This window comes from Podarcis melisellensis, assembly GCF_964234715.1.
Source record: "Podarcis melisellensis genome assembly, chromosome: 5".
NCBI lineage: Eukaryota > Metazoa > Chordata > Lepidosauria > Squamata > Lacertidae > Podarcis > Podarcis melisellensis.
Window position 1 is genome coordinate 32,764,674 of NC_138537.1, and position 24,658 is coordinate 32,789,331.

A 24,658-nucleotide genomic window follows, 5' to 3' on the forward strand; every position below is an offset into this window, starting at 1 on the left:
TTCAATAATTTCCATTACATTCCATCTCTTATTTAACAACTACAGTCTTGTGATTTCTATTCGCGTTGGTATATTTGGTAATATATAAAGTTTCAAGTGAGGAACTGTTTCAACAGTTGCAGGAATGAAGGATACAACACCATATATAGATTGGAAAATATCGTGGAAAAAACTGTCACACGCAGGAAAGAATAAGTGATGCAAACTTTCTGCAGGACTTCTTTCCTAGCTTCATGGTCTCAGATTCTGGCAAATGGCCAGAAAGACAACTTTCTGATTGGGCCAGTAAAATTATGGGTGGGTCCAGGCAGCACTGTCAGATTGGATCAGTAATGAACCCAAATAATTGAGACTATCCTAGGCAAAAAAGGTCTTCCTGAGCTTAGTATCATATAATTGCAAAGCTGGAGGGAACTCTGAGGGACACCTCTCCAACCCCCTGCAATGCTGAAATATGCAGGTGGCCCATATGGGAATCGAACCTGCGACCTTGGCGTTATCAGCACCACACTCTAATCAACTGAGCTTGATTTTGAGATACTTTCTCCTCAGGCACACACAGAGTGGCAGCCTGCAAAAGATCCCCATAAAATTGCTGAGAAGTTCCTATGGATCTCCCAAACATATTTCACGGTGGCATTGTAATATTTGGATGGTAACATGGTGGTTGCTCAATATTAATGCTAACATGACAACCGGAGAAGTACAACAGGACTAGCAACATCACAACCTATTCACAACTCTGAAGGAGAGTGCTCCTCTTTCAGATTCCTTCTAGTCGGCTGTGTCCTTCTCTGGGATAATACAAGGAGCTCAAAGCAAGGCTTTCCATTTTCCTTTTCTAATACAGTACTCAACATTTCTTGGGTACTGAGCATGCTCAGTTTTGTGCTGTTCTTTTTGGAGGGTGGATGGGAATGTGCCCTAGGGCTTTTTGTGCTTCTAATCTGGTTTCCCTGTGCATGCCAATGCCTCTCTTCTTTCTCAGTGACCCCATCATGGCTCCATCTCTATCAGAACTCACTACAGTGGTACCTCAGGTTAAGTACTTAATTCGTTTCAGAGGTCCGTACTTAACCTGAAACTGTTCTTAACCTGAAGCACCACTTTACCTAATGGGGCCTCCTGCTCCTGCTGCACTGCCGGAGCACAATTTCTGTTCTCATTCTGAAGCAAATTTCTTAACCTGAAGCACTATTTCTGGGTTAGCGGAGTCTGTAACCTGAAGCGTATGTAACCTGAGGTACGACTGTATTAGAACTCACTATTAGAGTGATTGTTAAAAGCTTTCTTAGACTGAACTATTTTGTGTGGGATCAAATTGCCTTGTTCTGCTTCTAGCCACAAAGCTCTTATTCTCCATTGCTCTAGATGACAAAAAATAAAGTTGGGCCAAAACTTGGTGTTGATGGCAATGGACACTGGAACTCTCCACTAATAGCCAAAGCATGAGACTAAAACCAGCGCAATAAATGAGTTTCTTGTAAACTCCAGAGCTAAAGGCATAACAAGCATCACTCAGATGTCTATCTGGAAGGTGATTTTTATGCTATATACCCATTTCCAAATGACACATATTGCAAGCCATATGCCCAGCTTTATATAGCATGAGGAGTGGCCCCTGAGAAAGTACTTTCTCAACAATGAAAATGTTTGCTACATTCCTTTGAAGGGTTGCTACACCACAGAGTTGGCTTCAGGGATTTTTCATTATATATTTCATGTACAGTGCAATGTTTTCCTCCAGTTTCAGCGGAATGTAGGAAAAAAATAAAACAAAGGGCTGAGACTTTAATTTGCTAGGAGATCTTTATTCTGAAGGGTTTACTCTCAGATTTCAGCTTGCAAGTTAGCTTCACTTTAGAAGAAAAGGAAAGGCATCTGAGAAAATATAATTGCTTTCTATCCAGTGGCTTACTTCTGAGTCATCTCTTTAAAAATTTGGTTGGTTGGCTTGCAGGTCAGGACTGTTTATGGAAAGCAGATTGAACATTTCGTAGCAATCCCCATTTGCCTTTGACTTTCGCACGAATTTCTGGAGTCACCACCTAGTGGAACACACAATATGCAATCCATGCTGAGTTTTATTAATAAGAATAGTAACTGCATATGATAAAGGTCTTAGACATGGTAGGAAATCATATATTGGCATGTTTAAATATTTGTTTTATGTATTTATATATCACTTAATACTCGAATGATCTCTAAGCAATTTAGAAGATACAGCATATCAATATTATATACCAAACAATGAAACTGAGGAACTAAAATATAATGCAATGCAATATTAAAGAACACTACAATGCAATTCAATAAAATATCTCAAGAAACAAAAGCAGCAGCAGCACATCTTGAAACATCTTTAGAGTCAAGAATTCCTTCCCTCTCCAGCCTCGCTCTTGTCAAAAGCATCCTGACTCACAAAATATTACACCTCATGCTCAATTTATGCCTTACTAATCATAACATACTTATTACCCATTCAATATCACCCACCCCGTTCTACTCCTGCATCCCACACATGTCCACCAATATACACAAATGCACCACCAATCATTCCAATATCTCAGTCCATCATTGACTACTACCACCAGTCACACATTCCAGGCAACAAAAATGTACTGTGAAAACCAAGGAGACAATGAGACCATTTATTGATGGAACTGTGTTAATAACAATACCAATTGTCACCCACCAAGTCACATAGATGCATTCTTCCTGACAGCAATCTGGCTACTGCCTAGGTTGCTATTTCGTACTCAAGGACAGGTAGAACCGCACATTTCTTTAGAGTCAGGAATCCTCCCTGGTAGTCCTTTCTCTCAACCAGGAATGCCTTCAAACAATTCAACAGCCCATTGAATTCATTTCCTCCTTGATTCTCGTAACTATTTTTGGTATGCTTTTGAATGGAGCATAGCCATACAGATATACAGATTTATCTTTTGACCCATTGTATTTACACAAAACCAAAAAAAAAGAACTGCAGAAGGAAAACACAATAAAAATGGTGTGCTGAAAATTTACATTTGCCGCCCTTTGTGTACAGGTATCTGTGTGCCTGCCCTGTCAGTATTTAATCAGTATTACAGTTTTTTTCATGATATTTTCCCAGATATGGCATTGCATCCTTCATTCCTGCAACTGTTAATCGGTATTACAGAATTGACAAATCAGAAGGTGGGGACAAATGCAAAAGGGAATGGCTACAGATATGAATAGGGAAGACAAATGTTGCTCCTCATATACAGATTCAAGTGTGTGCAGAACTAATGCTGAAATGTGGGAGGGAAAAGCCGGAATGTCAATAGATGAAGCTTTCCCCCATAAATGTATTCATATTTGAAAAGGCTTGAAAATGCTTAACATGCGGAATCTCTGCCTGCCACACACAGCTATTAAAAGACACAATACTGTGAATAGCACCCAGTGTTAACCCTAACCCATGCAAAGAAATCATGTTTCTTGAGTTGTAAACCACTTATGTGATGGTAGGTACTTCATCAGTTGATCTTAGGGTGACGTGTCTATATTCAGGGCAAGACCAGACATTTTTGCTTCAGATGGCTGGAGCAGTCAAAAAAGATTGAAGATTTGTAGCAACCAAAGTTCAGATACCCCTGCTTTGATAAAGTCAGGATTGAATTGTTAAAAAAGCAGGCAGAATATTCTAAGAGCCTTTGTTGTGGTTATTTATTATTTACACTTCATAATAACTGCAGCAACCTTTATCTGTACAGGCCAAGCAAAAAGGATTTGCGCTGCATCAAAGTCTTCTGTTTTCCTCTGAAGCTGGGAAAGTAACGAATTTCCTCTCCCACTGCATTGCTACTATGATCAACCAGTCACAGAGGGCATAGTGAGGCTTCAGTGCTCACTTAACATCCATCCAATTGAATTGCTGCTGTATACCAGGATCAAGAGGGTAATGAGTGAGATAGTAGCATGGTCAGTGTGGTACAAAAACACTGGCAGGAGTGCTAGATTGCCTCCACTAGTGCCTTTGCACTATGCTGACCTTGCACCTCCCAGTCTGCAGGAGCAACTCAGCCAGAGGTAGGTCAAGCGAGCAGTGCAGCCCAACTGCACCATCTACTAATGTAGTCAACTTAGCCTGCCCTGCACAACTGAATTTTCCAAAAAAAATGGAAAGGAAAGAAGAACTTAACAATGCAAGAGAGTGGATAACAATGCTGGAATGCACTTCACAATTTTAATATTTCCCATACTATCCAATCACAGAGATACTAACATGCTGAATTTCTCAATTATTTTCTCTGGGTAACAGTCACCCCTCTATCAGGGAAGGTGAAGAAGGGGAGGGAACTTCAAAATGACTCAGTATATATCTTGAAGATGAACCAAGCAGGACAAGGGATTTCCTGAGTAATTTTGAAGCCTTGGGGGAGTGGTGCAACTCTAAACTTATCTGAAGGACTTATCAATCACAGTTGTGACTTCATTCAGTTGTGCAAACCACTGAAAGGTGGAAGCAGGCTCATACCTCACAAAACACTTGTTTTGAATTTTGCTTGCATATTTTGCTCAACAATGTTCATTCTAAAGAGGTCTAGGAACTGTTCTTTTTTTAATAAGTGAAAGCTCAGAATCTAGGTCCACTGGTGAACATAGAGATATATAAAATCAGTAAGTTACTCTGTACAGAATGGGATAAAAAAAAACAAGCAACAAAGAGGAGGAGGAAACTGACATCATGCTTTGCCTGGGGGGGGGGTAAGATTGCAGCTTCAGGGTTTTTAAATCAAATAATGTGGTGAATGTTCTAGCTGCAATAACAGCTGGGCAATAAAAATAAGGAATCTATTCAATATGTTTTGACGTTTGAAAAAGGATGAATAAGAACCAGAAAAATATTGTTTCTGCTAAACAAAACACACACTTTATTTCAGACTTCTGTTTTGAAATCTAGGAATTTACAAAATGGCTTAAATAACTCCCTCTTCACAATCTGCTATTTAAAAAAACACACAGTATACAGTATACTTCAATTTATTCCAAATGAAATAGCTTCTGTTTTGATGCAACATTGCTCATTGCTATTTCATTTGAGGAATGGCATTTCAAGTTCCTCTTCCCTTGTCTACAGCTGAGAAATTCTGTAGACTATGCCTTCCTACTAACATCCATCAGGATATAATTGACTGGGCTATTTTTCTTTTCTTTTTTGAAGCCACACATTACTGGACATGTATGTTTGCTCCACAGATGCAGGGAGGACTAGTCTTTATCCCTAATCCTGCATTTACAGGTGCTACTTTAGTTGTTATTCCCTAAAGGAAATTCATGCTGTACTTGCTAAGAGGTTGCAGATAATATTCCCTTTTACTTTGCAGCCTCCTTCATATCTCCATTCCTAAGCCTACCCTACTGCTGGAATGAGAGTGGGTGAGGAAGACAAATAAGTTAGACTACTGTCTTCTAGGCATTCTCCTGTGCCTGCAAGATGTGCAGTACTAGACAAGAATTCAGCAGGAGCTTGGAGATTTTGATTTTCTTGCCCTATGGTAACCCTTGCTATAGAAATGGACAGTGCTTCTGTCCCCTCACTCAGTCCCCACTGAAGATGCACATATTCCAGTTAGTGACTGACAAAGATATGCACCACTTCCCTGAGGAATTTTAGTTAAAAATATTTTAACTTTTCTCAGAGTTTCTTAGATATTTAGCCTGAAGGACTACCTCCGATTTTGCTTGAATTGCACTTTAGATAACACTCTGTGGTCAACTGCCCGTAAGTCTTCCACATGCACCCATGCTACTGTGACCACAGAGCATCTCAAATTGTTAAGAGCGGGGGACATACTGCACAAAATGTGTCCATTAGGGAAGCTCTCATGTTAAGAGACACATTGAATTGTCTCTCAGGGCCCCTATTCTGTACACCATGGGTAAGCAAACTAAGGCATGGGGGCCAGATCCAGCCCAATCGCCTTCTAAATCCGGCCCACAGATGGTCTGGGAATCAGTGTGTTTTTACATGAGTAGAATGTGTCCTTTTATTTAAAATGCATCTCTGGGGCATAGGAATTCATTCATTTCCCCCCAAAAAATATAGCCGGGCCCCCCACAAGGTCTGAGGGACAGTGGACCTGCCCCCTGCTGAAAAAAATTGCTGACCCCTGCTATATACAAGCAATTTCTACCATAAAGAAACAAACAAAAAGCAGCGCATTCGTTCAGATTGATTTGAGATGTCAGTTCTGAAACCATGCCCAGTGGATTCATTGTGCTGAAAGCTGCAATCCTATTCATGCATACTGAAGCCCTGTTGAACTCGGAGGAAGTGGCTTTTGACTAAGCATATGTGCTGTCAGTCTTGCTGCACCCTAAGGACTTAACTTTGTGTGTGGCTTGAGCTTTCCTAGACCAATAAAAGGGAGGGCACTCTGTTCCATGAAAATCTATGGCACAATAATATAGTAGTATTTATGGTGCTGCCAGAAGACACCACGTGTTGGTGTCAGTCAAACTCTCCAACATATTGACCTCCAAAACTGGGACACTTGTCTTCCTGACCCTGCTTCTGTGTGAGTCATGTGACTCGTGCGAGATCACTGAGCCCCAAAACGCGCATTTTGGGGGTCTGTTTTTCAGAGCACGGCATCCAAAACCAGGATGTCCCAATTTAATCGGGACAGTTGTGGGGTATGGTGTGTAGGAACTGCAAGGGGATGGGGAGGAAATGGCTGCAACCTCATCTATACCTCTCTTGTCATAGGGGGAGCAATAGGATTGTCTTAGATGCGACCTAGATAGGAGCACAAAAATGGGTATCAAAAGTGTTTGGTGGCTGATTTTTCTTGGACCACAATCAACCGTTTAAAGAACACCTTATTTTCCTTTTCCCCTACATGGTCCTCACACAAGAGTCAGCTAGCTACAATAAAGCACAGGATCTGATTGTTACAAACAATTCACTAATAACTGTTGACAAAGCATGGTTTGAGACTGATGGGGCTGGGGCAGTATCTAGCACTGGTTAATTCAACCAGCAAAATAACCTACTGAGAAACATATCCTATCTAATATTTTATTATTGCCTTTGTATGCATGGTATGACGTCAGTGGAAAAGTACAAGCAGGAAGGAGTAGATAGATTGTACCTTACAAATTTCACTCCATGGGCCTGGACCATGCTCGTTGACAGCCCGGACTTTGAAGAGATATTCTGTATTAGGTGTCAGATTATGTATTTCCAGATTCTGTTGGGCGATCCCAGTTAGCACTCCTACAAGTTGTGGCTGAATTAAATTCTCAGCTGCCTCTTCATCAACTACTTCATAATAAGCAACCTCAAAGCTATCTACTTCTTCTGTAGGACATGTCCAGTAAATCTACATACAAAAAGATAACACTGAACATATTTTCATGTTGCATTTAATGAGCTAATACCATTAGTTTCACAGAGTTTGAATTTTTTAGCAAAAGAATTAAATTTTCCATTAAAATATGTCAATGATATATATATAGCGAACTTCTCCTACCATACCAGTATTTTGGATCACGTAGCAACATCTCAATGCTTGCTATTTGTAACCTTTAAATCTAATAACCTTACAAGGAGGGCACAGGGACACTGCACATTAACTAAGACCTTTCAAACCTGCCCCCCCATTTCCAACATTCCAATTTTGCCACCTTCAGATGGGGTGGCAAAATGGGAGGTGGAATCCACAAATACATTCATCAGCTCACCACCACCAAGTCCATATGTTTCTCTCATGAGATTTCTAAAAATAGCTTTAGCCTTCTTCTGTGCCTGTAAAATGTGCACATAATTCATCAATGAAGAGGGAAATGTGCACATTTTCCAGTCAATAGGCATAATCCCCTATAGGCCCGGGATAATGTCTTTATATTGACTGCATTTTTTGTACCTTCTCTGGCCATTATGCACAATTCCTAACAGGCTTTTGGGGGGGTGCCTATCTTGACAGAACTTTGTACATTGTCCAGTTGATGGGCAGGGTGGAGAGGTTAAAGAGAGAAAAATTGTTGGTTTGATGTGACTGATTTTTTGACTAGGTGGAGGTTGGGGTTTTGTTAATTTTTGTTTATTTGTTAATTAATGTGTCTGATTATTGCTTTTATTATTTGAGTATGTTTGGAGACCTTCAGGAGACAAACAGCTAATAAATAAAAAGAATGACATTGTGCATAATATCCAACTGACCTTGGGGAATGTGTGTATCTGAACTGCATTTTGTACATTCTCCAGGCAAATAAGCACATTCTCTGGTTAGTATACATAGTCCCCAATTAATAACAATAACAATAATTTATTACCTATACCCTGCCCATCTGGCTGTGTTTCCCCAGCAATTCTTGGCGGCTCCCAACCGAATATTAAAAACACAACACAGCCTTAAACATTAAAAACTTCCCTAAAAAGGAGTCCTGGAGGTGCTATTGAACATGATCAGAAATGACCGGTTGGCACAGGGAATTGTGGTTGGAGAGAAACAATATAAACTGAAAGCATTCGCAGATGACTTGGTATTAACATTACAGGAACCAGCCTCTAGTACTAAAAGAGCGTTAGAATTAATTTCTGACTTTGGTCGGGTGGCGGGATTTAAGCTGAATAAACAAAAAACTAAAGTTCTAGCAAAAAATTTGACAACTACTGAAATAGAGGAGTTCAGAAAAGAAACGGAACTAAATGTGGTGAAAAAAGTAAAGTACTTAGGGGTGTACTTGACCTCCAAAAACTTGAATTTGTTTAAGGACAATTATGAGAAATGTTGGTCAGAGATTAAAAGAGACTTGGAAACATGGTCAAGACTGAAACTTTCCTTGTTGGGTAGAATAGCTGCTATAAAGATGAATGTATTGCCGAAAATGTTATTTTTGTTTCAGGCCCTCCAGATCGTGGACAAGGTGGAATGTTTTGGAAGATGGCAGAGGGATATTTCTAAATTTGTCTGGCAGGGCAAAAAGCCCCGAATAAAGTTTAAAATACTAACTGATGCGAAAGAAAGAGGGGGGTTTGCCCTGCCGGACTTGAGGTTATATTATGAATCTGCAGCCCTCTGCTGGTTGAAGGATTGGATTTTATTGGAGAACACCGATGTCCTCGACCTGGAAGGATTTGATAATGCTTTTGGGTGGCATGCATATTTGTGGTACGACAAGGTTAAAGTTCATAGATTGTTCAAAAACCATATTGTCAGAAGGGCAATTTTTATGGTCTGGTCAAAATATAAAGACTTATTGGAGAGTAAAACTCCGAGGTGGCTCTCACCGATGGAGGCCAAAGCACGTAAAAGACTCAATATGGAGGCCCACTGGCCTAAATATTGGGAAATAATTGAAAAAATTGGAGATAATTGGAGGTTGCAGAGTATGGAAAAGTTAAAAAACAAGGTGCGAGATTGGTTGCATTATGCTCAAATCCAGGAAGTTTTTAAAGCGGACAAAAAAGTGGGCTTCCAGGAGGAAAAATCGAAATTAGAGACAGAGTTGCTAGAGCCAAAATCTAAGTTAGTTTCGAGAATGTATAACTTGCTGCTTAAATGGAATACACAGGATGAGATTGTTAAATCCTCCATGATAAAGTGGGCACAGGATTTGGGGCACAACATTATGTTCGAAGACTGGGAAAGGTTATGGAACACCGGAATGAAATTTACGGCATGTAGTGCCCTGAAGGAAAATATTATGAAAATGATATACCGGTGGTACATGACCCCAGTCAAGCTTGCAAAGATATATCACCTGTCTGACAACAAATGTTGGAAATGTAAAGAGGAGGAAGGGACATTCTTACACCTCTGGTGGACCTGCCCGAAGGTGAAGGCCTTCTGGGAGATGATACATAATGAACTAAAAAAGGTGCTTAGATTTACCTTACCCAAGAAACCGGAGGCCTTCCTCCTGGGCATGGTGGACCAGAGGGTGGCAAAGAAAGATAGAATTTTCTTTATGTATGCTACTACAGCAGCAAGGATCTTGATGGCAAAGCACTGGAAGACACAAAATCTACCCACATTGGAAGAATGGCAGACGCAGCTGATGGACTATATGGAACTGGCTGAAATGACTGGCAGAATTCGAGACTCGGGAGAAGAAGAAACGGAGGAAGTTTGGGAAAAGTTCAAGGATTATTTGAAAAAGCATTATAAGTTGTATGAATGTTAAAAAATGCTCCTTTTTAGGAAATTACAGCTTCAGCATCGGAAAATTTTTGAATTGGAAAATAAGGTATAACAAGACAGAAGTGGTGTAATGAAATAATTTTATTGTGTTGAAACTAAAAATTAATGGATTTGGACTGTAATGTTTAGAGACCAGATATCACGATAAAATGGAAGACATATTATTATGTTTAAAATAAGTTAACAAATTGCTGAGGTTTTGAATCGATAGAGAATGCAGTGCTCGGAAGATGGGGGGAGTCTATTAGATCTATGGAAATATGTATTTGGAAGTTGGATTTTGTATATTATAAACTTAATAAAAATTATATTAAAAAAAAAAAACTTCCCTAAAAAGGGCTGCCTTCAGGTGCCCAAGAAACATGATCCCTCTACCTCTAGTTCAGAAGTCTGTAATCTGCAGCCACCAAGCTGCTTCTGGTCCACAGCCTAATCTTACGGGGCTCACAACATTCCCTCCCAGCAGAGCAACAGGAAGAACAGATGGAGCTCCAAGGGTAAAAACTTCCTTTTCCCCACCCTCTGCTGTTCTCCATTCAGCTGAGAAGCACAAGGGAGGAAATCACAGGGAGAGGAAAGCAGGTCTGACAACGAAAATCCCCCAATTAAACAAGTACAGTGGTACTTCAGGTTAAGAACTTAATTCATTCTGGAGGTCCGTTCTTAACCTGAAGTACCACTTTAGCTAATGGGGCCTCTTGCTGCCACCGTGAGATTTCTGTTTTCATCCTGAAGCAAAGTTCTTAACCCAAGGTACTGTTTCTGGGTTAGCGGAGTCTGTAACCTGAAGCGTCTGTAACCTGAAGCATCTAACCTGAGGTACCTCTTTACTTTCTCAACACAGGAAAAGTTGGGGACCACTGCACTGGGCAACATCCACTGGCTTGGGAGCCTCCTGTTCTCAGATGCAGCAACCACATTTTCAAGCAAATACCTGAACAAAACATCTGTACATCTTTTCCATACTGAGAACTTTCTCAGAAAGGGGTGTCAGGGCACAGGTGATTTGTAGGAACAGGTATTTTTGGCCCCCCCCTTCCTGCCATTTTTGCCTGAAAAACCCACTGTTTTCGACTGAATCAGAACAAATGTCAGTCCTCAATGATGTTTGTTATGATTCAGCAGTAATCAGCAGGTTTCCCCCAGGGAAACTGGCAGGGTGGCAACAACAAACCACTCAGACCCGTGCCTAGAAATCACAGGCCTGTGCCTAAAAATAATGGCACAAATGGAAGTGGGGATGAGCCCTCGGCCTACAAATACTCTCAGTGCATGTACAATGTGTAAGAAACATTATGTAAAAAAATCTTACCTTAGCAAGAGTTGGAAATACAAGTGTTTGGTAGACAATAACAATGCCAGGAACAGTGGTAGATTGGGCTTCTCCATGTAATTCTGGATTGTAGTGAATACCTTGGTTTTGAAATCTCCTATCGCTTCTTGAAGTATCTGATGCTGCATCCCAAATTGCATACATCCCATTATCTTTCAAGTTAGGAGGTAAGGATTTGGGTCTTAGATACATGTCGTTCATTATGTCTTCATCTAATGAAGTAAATGATGCTAAAGACTGACTACGATCCATTCCTAATGGATTTGGGACGTGCGCACTGGAAACATCCCTTGGAATCATTATGTCAGAACGGCAAGGATAAGGAAATTTGCCTGTTTTATCATACACTTTCTTTGAAAGTGCTGGGAAAATGGTTTGTAACTTTTGTGCAAGTTCCTCAAAGTTGACTTTAAGGTGCTTAATAGGGTCTTCCCTGAGAAGTGGGCTAGGCTGATAAATATTAGCAATTGCATCTTCTATTTCAACTACTAGCCCATATGCAGACTGCAGAAATGCAAGTTGGCTTTGTTCCTTTAGAGCTTCCTTAGAATACTGCATAAGGCTGTCCATCTGATCAATTCTCTTGCTTGTGTATTCGGCAAACTCGTAAAGTGCCTTCTGTTTTTGAATCTCAAGGTTTTCTACTGCCTCCATCAGCTCTTTCTCCCGTTGTTGAAGGATGCTCTGTAACCTCATGAAACCGTTCCTGATCTCCCTCCTTTTTGTTTCTTTATAGGACTTAAAATTGTTTTTTAATACAAGGACTTCCATTAGATCATTATCAATTATAAATCGTACTGAAACACACAAAAACAATCATTATATCACAAAAATAATCATGATATCACTGTCCATCTACTCATTCACAAAATATAGTAAAAGTTAAAAGTGAGATAGGGTTTAATATAGGTTGACTACATTTGGCGCACTCTGTATTGGAAACAGAAGCTTCACTTTAGTTCAGTTCAAATGGTACGTTGGAGTCACATTAGCCCAATGTAAACTGGATTTGAATGTACAGCATTGTGGGAACAATTCCTCAAAGTAAATTAAAAAAAATGGAAAACAATGAACAGATTTCCCACAGTGTTTTTAAATGAAGAGAGCCACCAGAGGGTGGTGGAACAGAGCTATGGGTGCTATTAATGCTCTCCTTTGGTGTTTTCCCCATATATATATAGTCCTGTGCATCAACACATACATTGGTCATATTCACATCATATATTTAAAGAATCCTGGAAGCTGTAGTTTAAGGGTGCTGGGAATTGTAGCTCTGTGAGGAGTGAACTACAGTCCCCTGGATCCTTTGTGGGGAAAGTTAAATGATGATTGTTAAATTGGCAGAAATGTGCTATAAATGCACGGGATGGATGTGACCATGCTTGTATGCTTAACCTCAAAGAACAAACAGCAGCTCAGGAGTGATTACATAATGCAGAAATCATGGGGAGGGTTAGCACACTTCCAGCATTGCCCCAATCTGACCCCTGCAGCTACATTTACAATTTCAGAAAGGCCTTGATGACCTGTCTACATGCGATACTATTAAAGTACATTCAAAGTGCTTTCCCCTTCCCTCAAAGAATTCTGGTCACTGTGGTTTGCTAAGGTGTTGCTGGGACATGTAAATCAATGTGAGCTAAACTACAGTAACCAAAAACCTTTGAAGGAAACAAATGTCTTTTAAAGGTATAGTGTGCGCATGCATCCATAGATATCCCTACATTATGTCTATTTCACTCCTGTTTCAGTGGTTTTCAGATAAAATGTACATACAAACCTAAGATTTACACATTGTGGGTGCCATTGCACCGGTGTGCTTATAATTGCACTTTGAGATTCATCAAAGCCTATATTACAATAACAAATCAAGCAGAAGGAAAGTAGTTAAATACAAACAGGAACCTTTTTTAAACTTTGCAATAGAACCGAATAATGCAGCAGACAGTTTTGAACATGCTAGTGGCAAAGGAACTGTGTCATGATCCGTGTGGTGGGCATCAGCGCAGTATTCACAAAGCAGTTCATGGTCATCAAGACAGTATTTTGAGATCATTGAATCACCATGGATCAAACAGTTTCTTTCTTCCCAAACTTCGTCACTGATTTTGGCATAGACATGATTTTGGTACGAGATATCCTGGTGAAAGTTCCTCAGGCAAAGATTACAGTAATTCAACTGACATGTCACACATCTCTTGGTGGCCTTCCGGCGCTCATCACAAAGTTGGCAATAAATTGGTAGCCGGCTTCTGTCAAACCTCCACCGCAGAAAACCGTATCGACGCATATATTTCCTGGCCAATCTGGCTCTTAGGTAATTCATCCGCAGCTGGATTTTCTTAGCAAATGGAAGGCAGTGGGCTTTGTTGCAAATGGGGCATGTGATGATGAAGAAGTTCTCTGTGATCTCAGCCTGAAGTTGGCTCTTCATTATGCACTTATCGCAAATGCAGTGATTACATGGCAGCATAAAAGGTCGGAGAAACAGCTCTTGGCATAAAGGGCAAATAAGCTGGTCAAGAAAAGCATGTCCCGATGACTCCTTATCCAGTGAAATGACAGATGAGTTGCTTATCAACTTGCGTCTGAGCATAAAAAACAACAACCAAGAAAACTTTCAGTTGTAGAGAGTGAAGCCAACAACATTCATAATTACCCAACTTGTAATATGACCTTATGTTATGAGTAATGCTTGGCTGTGGTGTTCCGTTGCACCAGAAGTGGTTTAGTCATGCTGGCCTCATGACCCAGAAAAACTATCTGCGGAGAAACGTCGGCTCCCTCGGCCTATAAAGCGAGATGAGCGCCGCAACCCCAGAGTTGTCTGGGACTGGACTTAACTGTCAGGGGTCCTTTATCTTTACCTTTTTTACCCCTAAAATGCACCTGTGGTTTAGATTTAACCCAATCCAGAATTCCTATGTTCCTTTTTCCTCTCTGTCTCCTGTCAAATGTTTTCCCTACTTTGTGGTTTGGGGAGGCAGGTGCAGAATGGCGATCTTGTTAGCAATCTCAGTATCACCAGAAATCCTGCAATGGCAATCCTGAAGGTGCTACTGACCTTGGGAAATGTAGCTTTCCCAGGATTCCCAAGATGTTGTTTAATGTCCTAGATGGTAGGGATGAAGGCCTTACATGGAGGCCTCGCAGTAAGGTTTTCCCACTGGTCCTGCTGCTACTAGGTCTGCAAGTGAAAAGACAAGGAGGCTTGCGTGGGATGAGACTCATATGAAGTTTGGAGAGATATGTGGCGTGAATCTTTCCTGTGCCACAAACTCAAAAAACCCTTAAAGTAAGGCACTCTTTCTCTTTCTCAGCTCTTTTGCTCATTCTGTGCTATGGGGAAATATTAACCCGCTGCACAGTATTTTTGCTTCAGGGTAACAAAACTAATCAAAACCCTGCTTGAGAGATGCACAGGAGAAGTGAGGAATGTTTCACCTGTGACTATCCTGCACTGAGCAGAAGATTGGAATAGGTAACATTCAGGGACCCTATATCATTCTATATACCGTAGGTAGTATTGGTCATCAGTTGGTATGTGTTGTATGAGATGGCAGCTTCAGTTGCATAGATTCCCTGTGTCTAGTCCAATGAATAGGGTCTTAAATCTAGGATGTAGATCTATTATTATTATTATTATTATTATTATTATTATTATTATTATTATTATTATTATTATTATTATTATTTAATTAATACCCCACCCATGTGTCTGGGTTTCCCCAGCCACTCTGGGCAGCTCCCAGAACATTAAAAACAGAATAAAACTTCAAACATTAAAAATTTCCATAAACAGGGCTGCCTTCAGATGTCTTCTAAAAGTCAGATAGTTGTTTATTTCCTTGACATCTGATGGGAGTTCCACAAGGCTGGTGCCACTACTGAGAAGGCCCTCTTGCCGCTGACAGCACCCACCTAACCACAGGATAGGATGCCATATCTGTGTTGCCTAATACCCCATTGATTAAGGGTATGGTCAGTCCCCAGTGTTAAGTATAATTGATTTAATTGACGCACAAATGGAAATGTATGTGTATTAACGAAGGTTTAAAATGGAAAGAGGCTAAATGTGTATTGCTAACATTAGGGTTTTTCCACAGTAGTTTTTCAAAGGACTCTAAGCTCCTAAATGGGTTAATGATTACTGGCTTCTAAAACAAACCATAGTTCTGTCAAACTCTTACCTTCTAAGTCTGTACCGATGCTTGTAAGGTATATAGTTGAGGTAGTTGCAGCACGTGCTTTCATAGCACTGGCAGTCATCATTCTCATCTGTGCAGCACAAGTACTTGCAGTGTGGATTATTAGCACAGGAGCAGCAGCAGCAGCGGCAATTTGGGTTCTGTGAGCATGTGCAGTGGCAGCACTGACAGGTTTCATCTTCGCTGTGTGGACAGTAGAAGCAGTCACAGTTCCGTTCATCGCTGAATAGAAAACGCCAACACAAGCAGCATGCGAATATGGATCTGCTGAACAAGTAACGCCGAAACCTAACTAATTCATAGCAGCACGGACAACCTGGGCAACATGGACATGTCAAGCAACAGTGACATGTTGCGCGAGGCATGACTTTTCAGGAAGATATACTGGTTTTCTCCAGGCCCTTTTGGTCCTAGAAAGCTGTGCTTGCTTAATGATGACATCACAATGGCTTTTACCAATGAGGATGGGTGTTTCTTCACATATGAAAGTGGCTTGTCAGTTGCATCATAAAATATGTCACAATGACTAGGACAAATAATGCTTCAAATTCTTGTACTCATATGAGGCATATGGTCAAACCATACGGAAAAATCTGGAATGCAACACAGAGCATTGAGAAGTCCTGACAATGTATTTTCATGGGACAAATTCACTCATTCTAGGTAGTTCCTTTTGGAGTTCTTCACAGTCCCTTTGGTATCATCAACACACTGGGCTACCTCATTGTTCACTCCTAATTAAATCATTTATGAATCACCATGGCAAGGGGAATTGTTTTGTGGGGATGAATGGCTTGTTATTATTTATATCTCTCAATGCCCAGATGGCTTATAAGTGGTTTACAGAAATATAATCCAACTGCACAACATTGTTGGAACACAATATAACTAAAAATACAGAACATTGCAACCTCATTAAAATATAACAACCATGATGTAAATGTGCAACAACATTTGCATTTATATCCCACTCTTCCTCCCCAAGGAACCCAGGGTGGCAAAACGGGAGTGAGGCAAAGGATGCAACAATACCAGTGTTCCCTTCTTCCAGAGATGTATTTGGGGAAAATGTTTGCTAGACCATCCTGGGGGCGTCACCACCACCACTGGGGACAAAATTCCTCCTTCAATAAGAACAACAAAGAGGTGAGACAAGACTCTGCCGCTTGTACCCTGAAGCATAAGTATCCCTGCTCACAACATTGCACCAAGTTTCTCTATTTGTTCTTCCCCTAAATGTCCCTTGGAAAGCGTCAGCTGGACTTTTTGGCACAGTAGAAAGTTTCATATACATTAATGTTTTGTGCTATTTACCACCCAGAAGACTACAGGGAGAAGTGAACTATTTCATTCTGAAGGCTGTATTCCTTCTGGGAGTCACTTGGCCGTGGTGGTTGAGACCAGAGGCAAAATGGATGTGACTGAGTGAGGCAACAGATGTGATTCTTACCTCTGTGCAGTAGACTACATTCCAGCTATGTAGATATCCATCTTCAATCCAGCAAAACAAGAGACATAATCACCTTCCAATGTTACATTCTAGCCACATAAAATCACTTGAAGAGCACAGGGAACAGAGTCACTGAAGGTTGTGGCCAGAGGAGAGGGCTGCGATTCAGGGGGAGCCCTGAGGGCTAAATAGGGCAGCTTGGGGGACATCATTCAGTGCCAAGGCTGCAGTCCCCCACCTCTGAACTGGTTAGTCTGTTTTGCTCTTCTTGTTGCTGCCTATGTCTTGTTGCTGCACTTCATCATTGTTGCTGTTCTAGAATCTTGTGGGGAACCCGGTGGGAGATGCTCTTAACTGTTCTGGCGAGCACTCAGGAATCTTTATTTGAATCTTCTGGTTCTGAACTCTCAGTGATCTATGGCGTCATGAGGAGACCATCACTTGATATTGATATTTGGAGAGCGCTGTTGCACTCACAGCCAGCAGTACTTTAATCAATACCTTTTATAATGCAAATATGCTCCTCTTCTTTCTCCCAAAGTTATAGACATTGAGAACAATATATGATGGGATACAGCAGGGAAAAATAAGCTTGCAGAAATGAAGATGGCGACATGACCTTGAAGGGAGGGCATGTTCCTTCTACACTCAGTCAGAAGTGTAGTCTACCTAGACTAAAAAAGATGTATTGGCAGTGCAGCAGTGAGTCAGCAAGCTAATAATGCTACAAACCTACAAAATCTCCCCTGCCTTGCCTCATGGCAAACACTTCAGTGCCACCTCACTTCTATGCAGGTACTTCTACAGTCTCCTCTGGCCCACTATGATTGGTTTGGATGGAACCTGACTCAGGATTTCTGTTTCTCTTTAACTGATACGGACAGATGAAATCATCCTGGCTGACAGAGAAAATGTATGCGCATCAGCTGCAGGCAGAACAGCAGCTTTTCAAAGGGTTTCCAAGGCTGCTGGATAATCCTGCTGGGTTTTACACCCACAGCCAGAACTTCTTTCTTGTGGACTTCTTATGCCTGTTGTCTAGCCCAGCAGTAGCCAACATAGTACCCTCCAGATGACGTGACCACTGTCCGGAGGCCAGCCATGGCTTCACTGTGGTCCACTCCGCCCTGCAGCCCGGATTCGGGTCTGGAGCAGCCCCGGCAGTAGAGGAAGAGAAGGAGGAGGCGGAGGAGGAGGAGGAGGAGGAAGCCAAGTGCAGGGGGCAGCATGGAGGAGAAGGTGGGAACCATGGTTTTCAAGAAGTTCAGCCCCAATTGCAAACCCTCTAGATGTTCTTGCCCATCATCCCTGACCATCAACTAGGGTAGCTGATGATGATGGGAGGCAGAGTCCAACAACGTCCGGAGGCTACCACATTAACTACCCCTGGTCTTAGTCACCTCACTTATTGTAGGGGGCTGACGAGCACATTCTCTGCATAGGTTTCAGTTTCTGTATCTCATGGACTATTCCTGAACAATACGTGAGCTTCAGATAAAGCAAAGGATACCAAAGAATATAAACCCACGTAGCCACAGCCTCACAGGTATACTGGCTACAGTGTCAGAGCTTATCCACACCTATCCTTTGCCCTGCTCTTTCCAGGCAGAGGTCTGTGCTTTAATGACAAAAGCAAAATAAGACACTTTGAAACCAATGTAAAAATAGATACAGTGCAGACTCCTGATCCTCCTTGACCCTGAAGCCACAGACTCATTAGGAGCTGAGTGGGCCGTTTCATTCAGATATATCTGATGAATCATCCTGTTGACTTTTAAGAAATAATGGTTATATTTGTCTGTATGTCTCTCCTCCGCCCCATCCTGTGGTTCACATTTTTAAAAAGCAGGAAGATTTCTGATACATAGATAAGAAAAAAACAAAAACAAAATTCAGGTGGCTTGATACATAACTAGCATGGTTTGCCAGTAAATTAACTTGAGTAAGTGTAGGCATACCATTTTTTCTAGTACTTTATGGGCTGCAAACATTCTAAAACAGTTGCAATTTTTATAAAGCAGTTACAGTTAAAAAATATTCTTCCATTTGAGGAAAGGAATGTGTAAGATTATATATGGTGTGCAGGCAGGGGATAGTGAGAATATTTGTTCCTTCTGTCATGACTTTAGAACTTGAGGTCATCCAGCGAAGCTGAATTTTAGAAGATTCAGCAGAGATCAAAGAAAGTACTTTGTCACACTTAGTTAAACTACAGAATTTGCACACGCACAGTGTAGTGATGGCCACCAAACGTGGATTAGAAAAATTCATGGAGGATAAGACTGTCAGTGGCTACTAGGCACAATGGCTTTGCCTACCTCCACTGCTGGAATACTAGTTGCTAGGAATCCCAAGTGGGGGAAATGCTGTTGCACCCAGTCCTGATTGCAGGCTTCTTGTGGTCCTCTGGTTGCCCATTGTGAGACAAGGATGCTAGACAAGACAGGCCTTTGGTGTGATTCAGCAGGGCTTTCCTTATGTTCTTTTGACCCTACTGGCACCTTGATAGCCTAGCTTCAATGATCCATTCCCCAATAATCTGCCACTTTTTGAGTACTGCAATGAATTGCACACTGCCTTTTGGAAAAAAGACTTCATTTGGCCTAGAACAGGGATGAAAGACTGCATAATGAGACTTCACGAAGTACTGCTCCAATCCTTGGATAAATTTAGTTCCCTACCCAGAAAGTATTGCATGCCACCCTCTTTTATATCAGTTTTGGGCCTGGCAAAGGCCTTCTTATTTTTCCAGGCCTTTTAAATTATGCTGTGGTTCTTAATATTGTTTTAGCTGCATTGTTGTTGTTTCATTCCTCTGTTCCCTGCTTTTAATTTATCTGCCTTGATCTTAATTGCTGTGTTTTGTTTGCTGTGTTTTATTGTAACATGGTTTTCTAATCTTACTGTTTTACTCTGTAAGCCACCCAGATAACTTTTTGTTGTGGGACAGCCTATAAATAGGATGCATGCATAAATAGTGGCAATATTTCATTAGCATTTTTGAATTAATGCAGGAACAGTATTTCAGGTTTTGCATTCCTCTTTAGTGAACTTTATACTCCAAATCAAAATACTTGAAAATAAGTGGAGTTGAAGTTTAATGCCCATTTTCTTTGAAATCTCCAACGTGACTGTAGCTTAGGGGTAGAGAATGTGTTCTGTGTATGGAAGGTACCAATTTCAATGTCTGGCACCGCTAGTTATAAAAGCTTTAGGTTGCCTGTGCTGTGGAAGATCTCTTCCTTAGACCCTGGACAGCCACTGCCATTTGGAATAGATAGTACCCGAAACAGCCACCTAAATAGTGGACGTTTTTAGTGGCAGTGGTGGAACACTGATGAAATTTAAGCGGGGAGGCACTGCTTCCCTTGTCTCTTTCTTAAGTTGTCTAGCTTATCTGTTTCCTGGTTGCTCCTTCTCTCACTTATTCTCCTGTGGGGAAAAGTGACTATGGCTGTCTCTAATCCACTGTTTTCCCACCCCAGAAGGCAATGGCAGTGGCAATAAGTCAAGAGTAGTGCCATTGCCATTGCTTTCGGGGAGAAGGTTTCAAAAACCACAGGGAATCTCTTTGGATAAAAACAACTCCACAGGATTCACATTCCACTGGCTGGAAGGTGACTGAACTTGCCCCTCACTACCCCCTCCCCCACATGGTAACTTTGAAAATGGAAGTTCGGTGGATCCATGCAATTTGAAACCAATTTCTGAATGGTCAAATAGCTTCTTCCTTTTTTATACTTTGATTCACTTCCCACCACCAAGTTCTTCTTAAGTCAGTTGCGTAGTTCTCAGTAAAGGTGGGCTTGGCTTGCGGAACTGGTTGCATTCTGAAGCAAGGTTGACAAGCTCATAATTCTAATTAAGAGTTTGTTGCTAGAGGGTGTCACTGCAATTGCCATAGGTTCATTGAGTTTGCATGCTTTTTATCATTGCTTTAGCACTTCTTTCAGGAATGTCTGTGGTGCCTACTTTTCCTGACTCAGAATCATGAAATCACTAAAACTGAAGTTCAAAATCTTTTGTTGGATCTTGTGCTTTTGCACACCAAGGCCTCCTGCATCTTATAATCATTGGTGATAGAAGCTCTGTTGTGAAGAGCTTTCTCTCAGAAGGACAGATGGGTGGAGGCATTTTTCTTTTCAAGTGTTTAAGGTTGCTATACCAACTAGATATTTTATTTATTGTCATATTCATAGCTGTAACACTCCCGCTCTTCACTGAATCAAGGCTGAACTTCTGCTGCAAAGCGAGGCATGATGCCTTTTTTTGGTATTCATTCTGCATATTTAAAAATGGAATTTTGAAGTGTCTTGTTGGCAGCTAAGTGCAGAAGAACACTGCACTGCTGGACACAATTTGAGACACAGATGTGGAAATTTGCCCTTACGGAAGGGATGGGCAAGCCTTCTGAAGTTCTTATTGCATTGGATTGGGGTGTGGACGTTTTGTTATTTAGTTTTTGAATTTCTCCTGATGGTGGCTGGAAACAGTTGCAGGGGGCATCCTGAGTCAATCTGATGACCATCCCAGTCCTACCAAAAAGGCTTACTGTTCTTCCAGGTCCCAATCTTAAAAAGCAGCCTTGGAGCCACACATGGGGCTAAACAAGTCCTGCTGCATGTACAGAACACAGTGCATGGTACTTCAGATCCTGGCTGCTATCTTTGAAACACAGTTCAGTCCTGCACACACATTCTTGGAAGTATGTCCATCAAGCTTAATGGGACTTGCGCTCAAGTGACTATGCATAAGATTGCAGCAGGGAGGTGCAAGGTCAGGGGGGTTATTTTCAGCAAAGTGTCCTAAGGACTGAAGCCTTAGGCTGCAATCTTATGATACTTATCTGGGAGTGAGTCTCATTGAATTCTGAGTTTGTGGCAAGCTGTTTAACACATTCGAAAGTACTGTAGCTCCCAGTGGATCTTCGTTGACATGGCAAATAAGATTAATGCCTGGTGAAAGGATAATAGAAAGCACCTAAGGCTGACAACATGTCCTATATTCCTCAGTGTTGACTGGATGATACCAGATAGGCAACATTGGCTCAGATGGTTCTACACATGTGTTCTGTGCAACATCAGGGAAGGAATGAGAAGAAGTGCTTACAATGTGATTGACTGCCAGATATTGCTAATCAGTATCTTCTAGCACTACTACTATCGAACTACTATCCAACTTCTAGCACTATACTACTATAGCAGAGGAAGTAGCAAAACCTGATGGTTGCTACCAAGTTTAAACTTTGCATTTGTAAGGATCTCCAACTCCTCTCACTCAATTTTGGGTTGAGAGAAATAAAAGTAGACAATGTGTACATTTCACAGCAAGTAGAGGATCTTTGGCCTTCCTGATGCTGCTGAACTACAACTCCCATCATCCCTGGCCATGCCTGCTGGGTTGATGGAAGTTGGACTTCAGCAACATCTGGAAGGCCAAAGCTTCCGCACTCCTGTTTTACAGAATAGTGAAAAAATACCTATCTTTAATCAGAGGTACCAAATTTTAACCTTACAAACTACTGCACTTTACAAGTGTGGGAATTTTGAAAAGGCAAAAAAATGTGATTCTCCTCATTTGTTTATGTGCAAAATTTCTAATTATTGATCTGCTAAAAGGCAACTTGAGTCACGAACGCAGAAGAAATACTTAGCCTATCCAATCAAAGATGATACACCCATATCACAATACTACTTTTACCACTACAGTGCACACCTTTGGGGGAAGACTAAACTGGAATCAACCAGTTCTGCAGGCTTCTGCATAAGTCACTTCTACCTTGGTTTTCTTCCCTTGAAAATGCCTCATTACTACAAATTATCATTGTTTATGACTAAATGGCTTGCCTGCTGTTATGGAAAATATGTTGTTCAGAATGAAAATATACATAATGCAAGGAAGGATCATTGGAAACTGCTCTCCAAATGAACAACCATATGTCACAGATCATGTATTCATATTTTGGGAAGGAGCTGTCAACATAATTAGTGCTGGCTTATGTATTCAGTAGCAATCAATTGCCAATGAACAAAGCAAGATGGTCTAGAAATGCAAAAATGTTGAATCAGATGAGGAAATTAGAGGCTCTGGGTTTGAGCCTATTCTGTCATTTTGAGCCAGGAGTTTTAGCTCTGCAAGCTACTGCATTTATAAAATGGGACCATTGTCCTTTAAGCTGCAAGAACCTGATGCCAACTCCATTGACTAAGTTGCTGAAATGCATCTGATGCAACATGGGCATGGATGTAGACTGATGAACAGATAAGTTCCGTGAATCATAGAATCATGGATTTATAGGGACAACAAGGGTTGTCTAGCCCAAACTCCAGCAATGCAGGAATATTTTGTCCAACATGAGGCTCAAACCCACAACTCTGAGATTAAGAGTCTCATGCTCTATTTACTGAGCTATAGCTCTCAGAACAGATATGGATACATTTTCACAGTCTCAGACTTAGAAAGATTCTATGACTGATATAATTGCAACATTTTATAGGTATGGTGAACAGTGTTATTGGAATTGTGCACCTTTAATGTGGTTGGCTTTACAATAAGGTTAGACAAATTCATGGAGGGTAAAGCTTTCAGTGGCTACTAGCCACAATGACTATGTTCAGTTAAGACAATCACCATGAAGTCTACACATTAATTCCAAACCTAGTTCTGTGTATGTTTGTTTGCTAAGTGAGGGGAACTACAATAGTGAAATACAATTGTATCAACATACTTTACTGTACACATAACTTCCCTTGCTTACATATTTAGTTATTCTTGAAAACTCAATCAAAAAATATTTCAAATGAAACAAACTCAATTCTTTGTTTCTAATTACATAACTGTCTACTACTAGAAATACCACACTATCCATCTCACGCGGCCTATTGTAGGTACAAGAAGATATGAGCTCATCCTGCAGTGAATGGGTACTTCTAAGAGATAATTTCTCTCTTCCTCAGAGAAATGTCCTCTATCCCAAGGGCCCTCATTCTCCAGGAGAGACCAGGATTTGTCATCCAGGAATTGGGACACTGCTATCATGTCTCCATAGGTGGAATCCTCTCTGCCTTCCTCAGCTCAGCTCAAGGGAACAAATATTCAATGAGAGCCAAAAATCCTTTGTACTGAACACATACCTAAGACTTCTGCCCAGCAGGCAGATCATTGTTCATGTGACACTATGCAATACCCTAGATAGCCACACGGGATGGCTTTCTACCTTCATAACTGTTCTTTGTTTACTGGGCTTGTTCATGAGGGAAAAAAGACTTTTAATCTTTTATGGCCTTTTTAAAAACTGTTTTATGCTGCTTGAGTTTTACCGCCTTATTAATTGTTGTTTTATAGGGTCTTTTGAAATATAAATTGTACTTTTAACTGAATTTTATTGTAAATTGCCCTGAGAATTACATTAAAGGGTGGCACAGAAATAAAACGATAATAAATAAATAAGCACCAACAAAGAAAGATCTGGGCTAAATGAAAATGAGGG

At 40.9% G+C, this 24,658-nt stretch overlaps 1 protein-coding gene across 1 annotated transcript; it reads right to left on the reverse strand.

The window, feature by feature from the left end:
* Positions 1 to 1,790: 1,790 nt before the first annotated feature.
* TRIM42 (tripartite motif containing 42) lies at positions 1,791 to 16,159 on the reverse strand. The gene is made up of 5 exons (XM_081910393.1): positions 15,702 to 16,159; positions 13,417 to 14,099; positions 11,491 to 12,308; positions 7,125 to 7,355; positions 1,791 to 2,048 (listed from the first exon to the last, which is right to left on the reverse strand). The coding sequence occupies exons 1-5, from the start codon at positions 16,082 to 16,084 to the stop codon at positions 1,962 to 1,964; spliced, it is 2,202 nt and encodes a 733-aa protein (XP_081766519.1). The 5' UTR covers positions 16,085 to 16,159; the 3' UTR covers positions 1,791 to 1,961.
* Between the last annotated feature and the right edge of the window lie 8,499 nt (positions 16,160 to 24,658).

Bases quoted from the DNA above. Each gene is read 5' to 3' on its own strand.
- TRIM42 (XM_081910393.1), bottom strand. From the start codon at position 16,084: ATGCCTCGCGCAACATGTCACTGTTGCTTGACATGTCCATGTTGCCCA. The intron at 14,100-15,701 runs GTAAGAGTTTGA...TTTTATGCTCAG, and splicing joins CATCGGTACAGACTTAGAAG to ACGCAAGTTGATAAGCAACT. The intron at 2,049-7,124 runs GTACAATCTATC...GTGTTCCACTAG, and splicing joins CATGGAGTGAAATTTGTAAG to GTGGTGACTCCAGAAATTCG.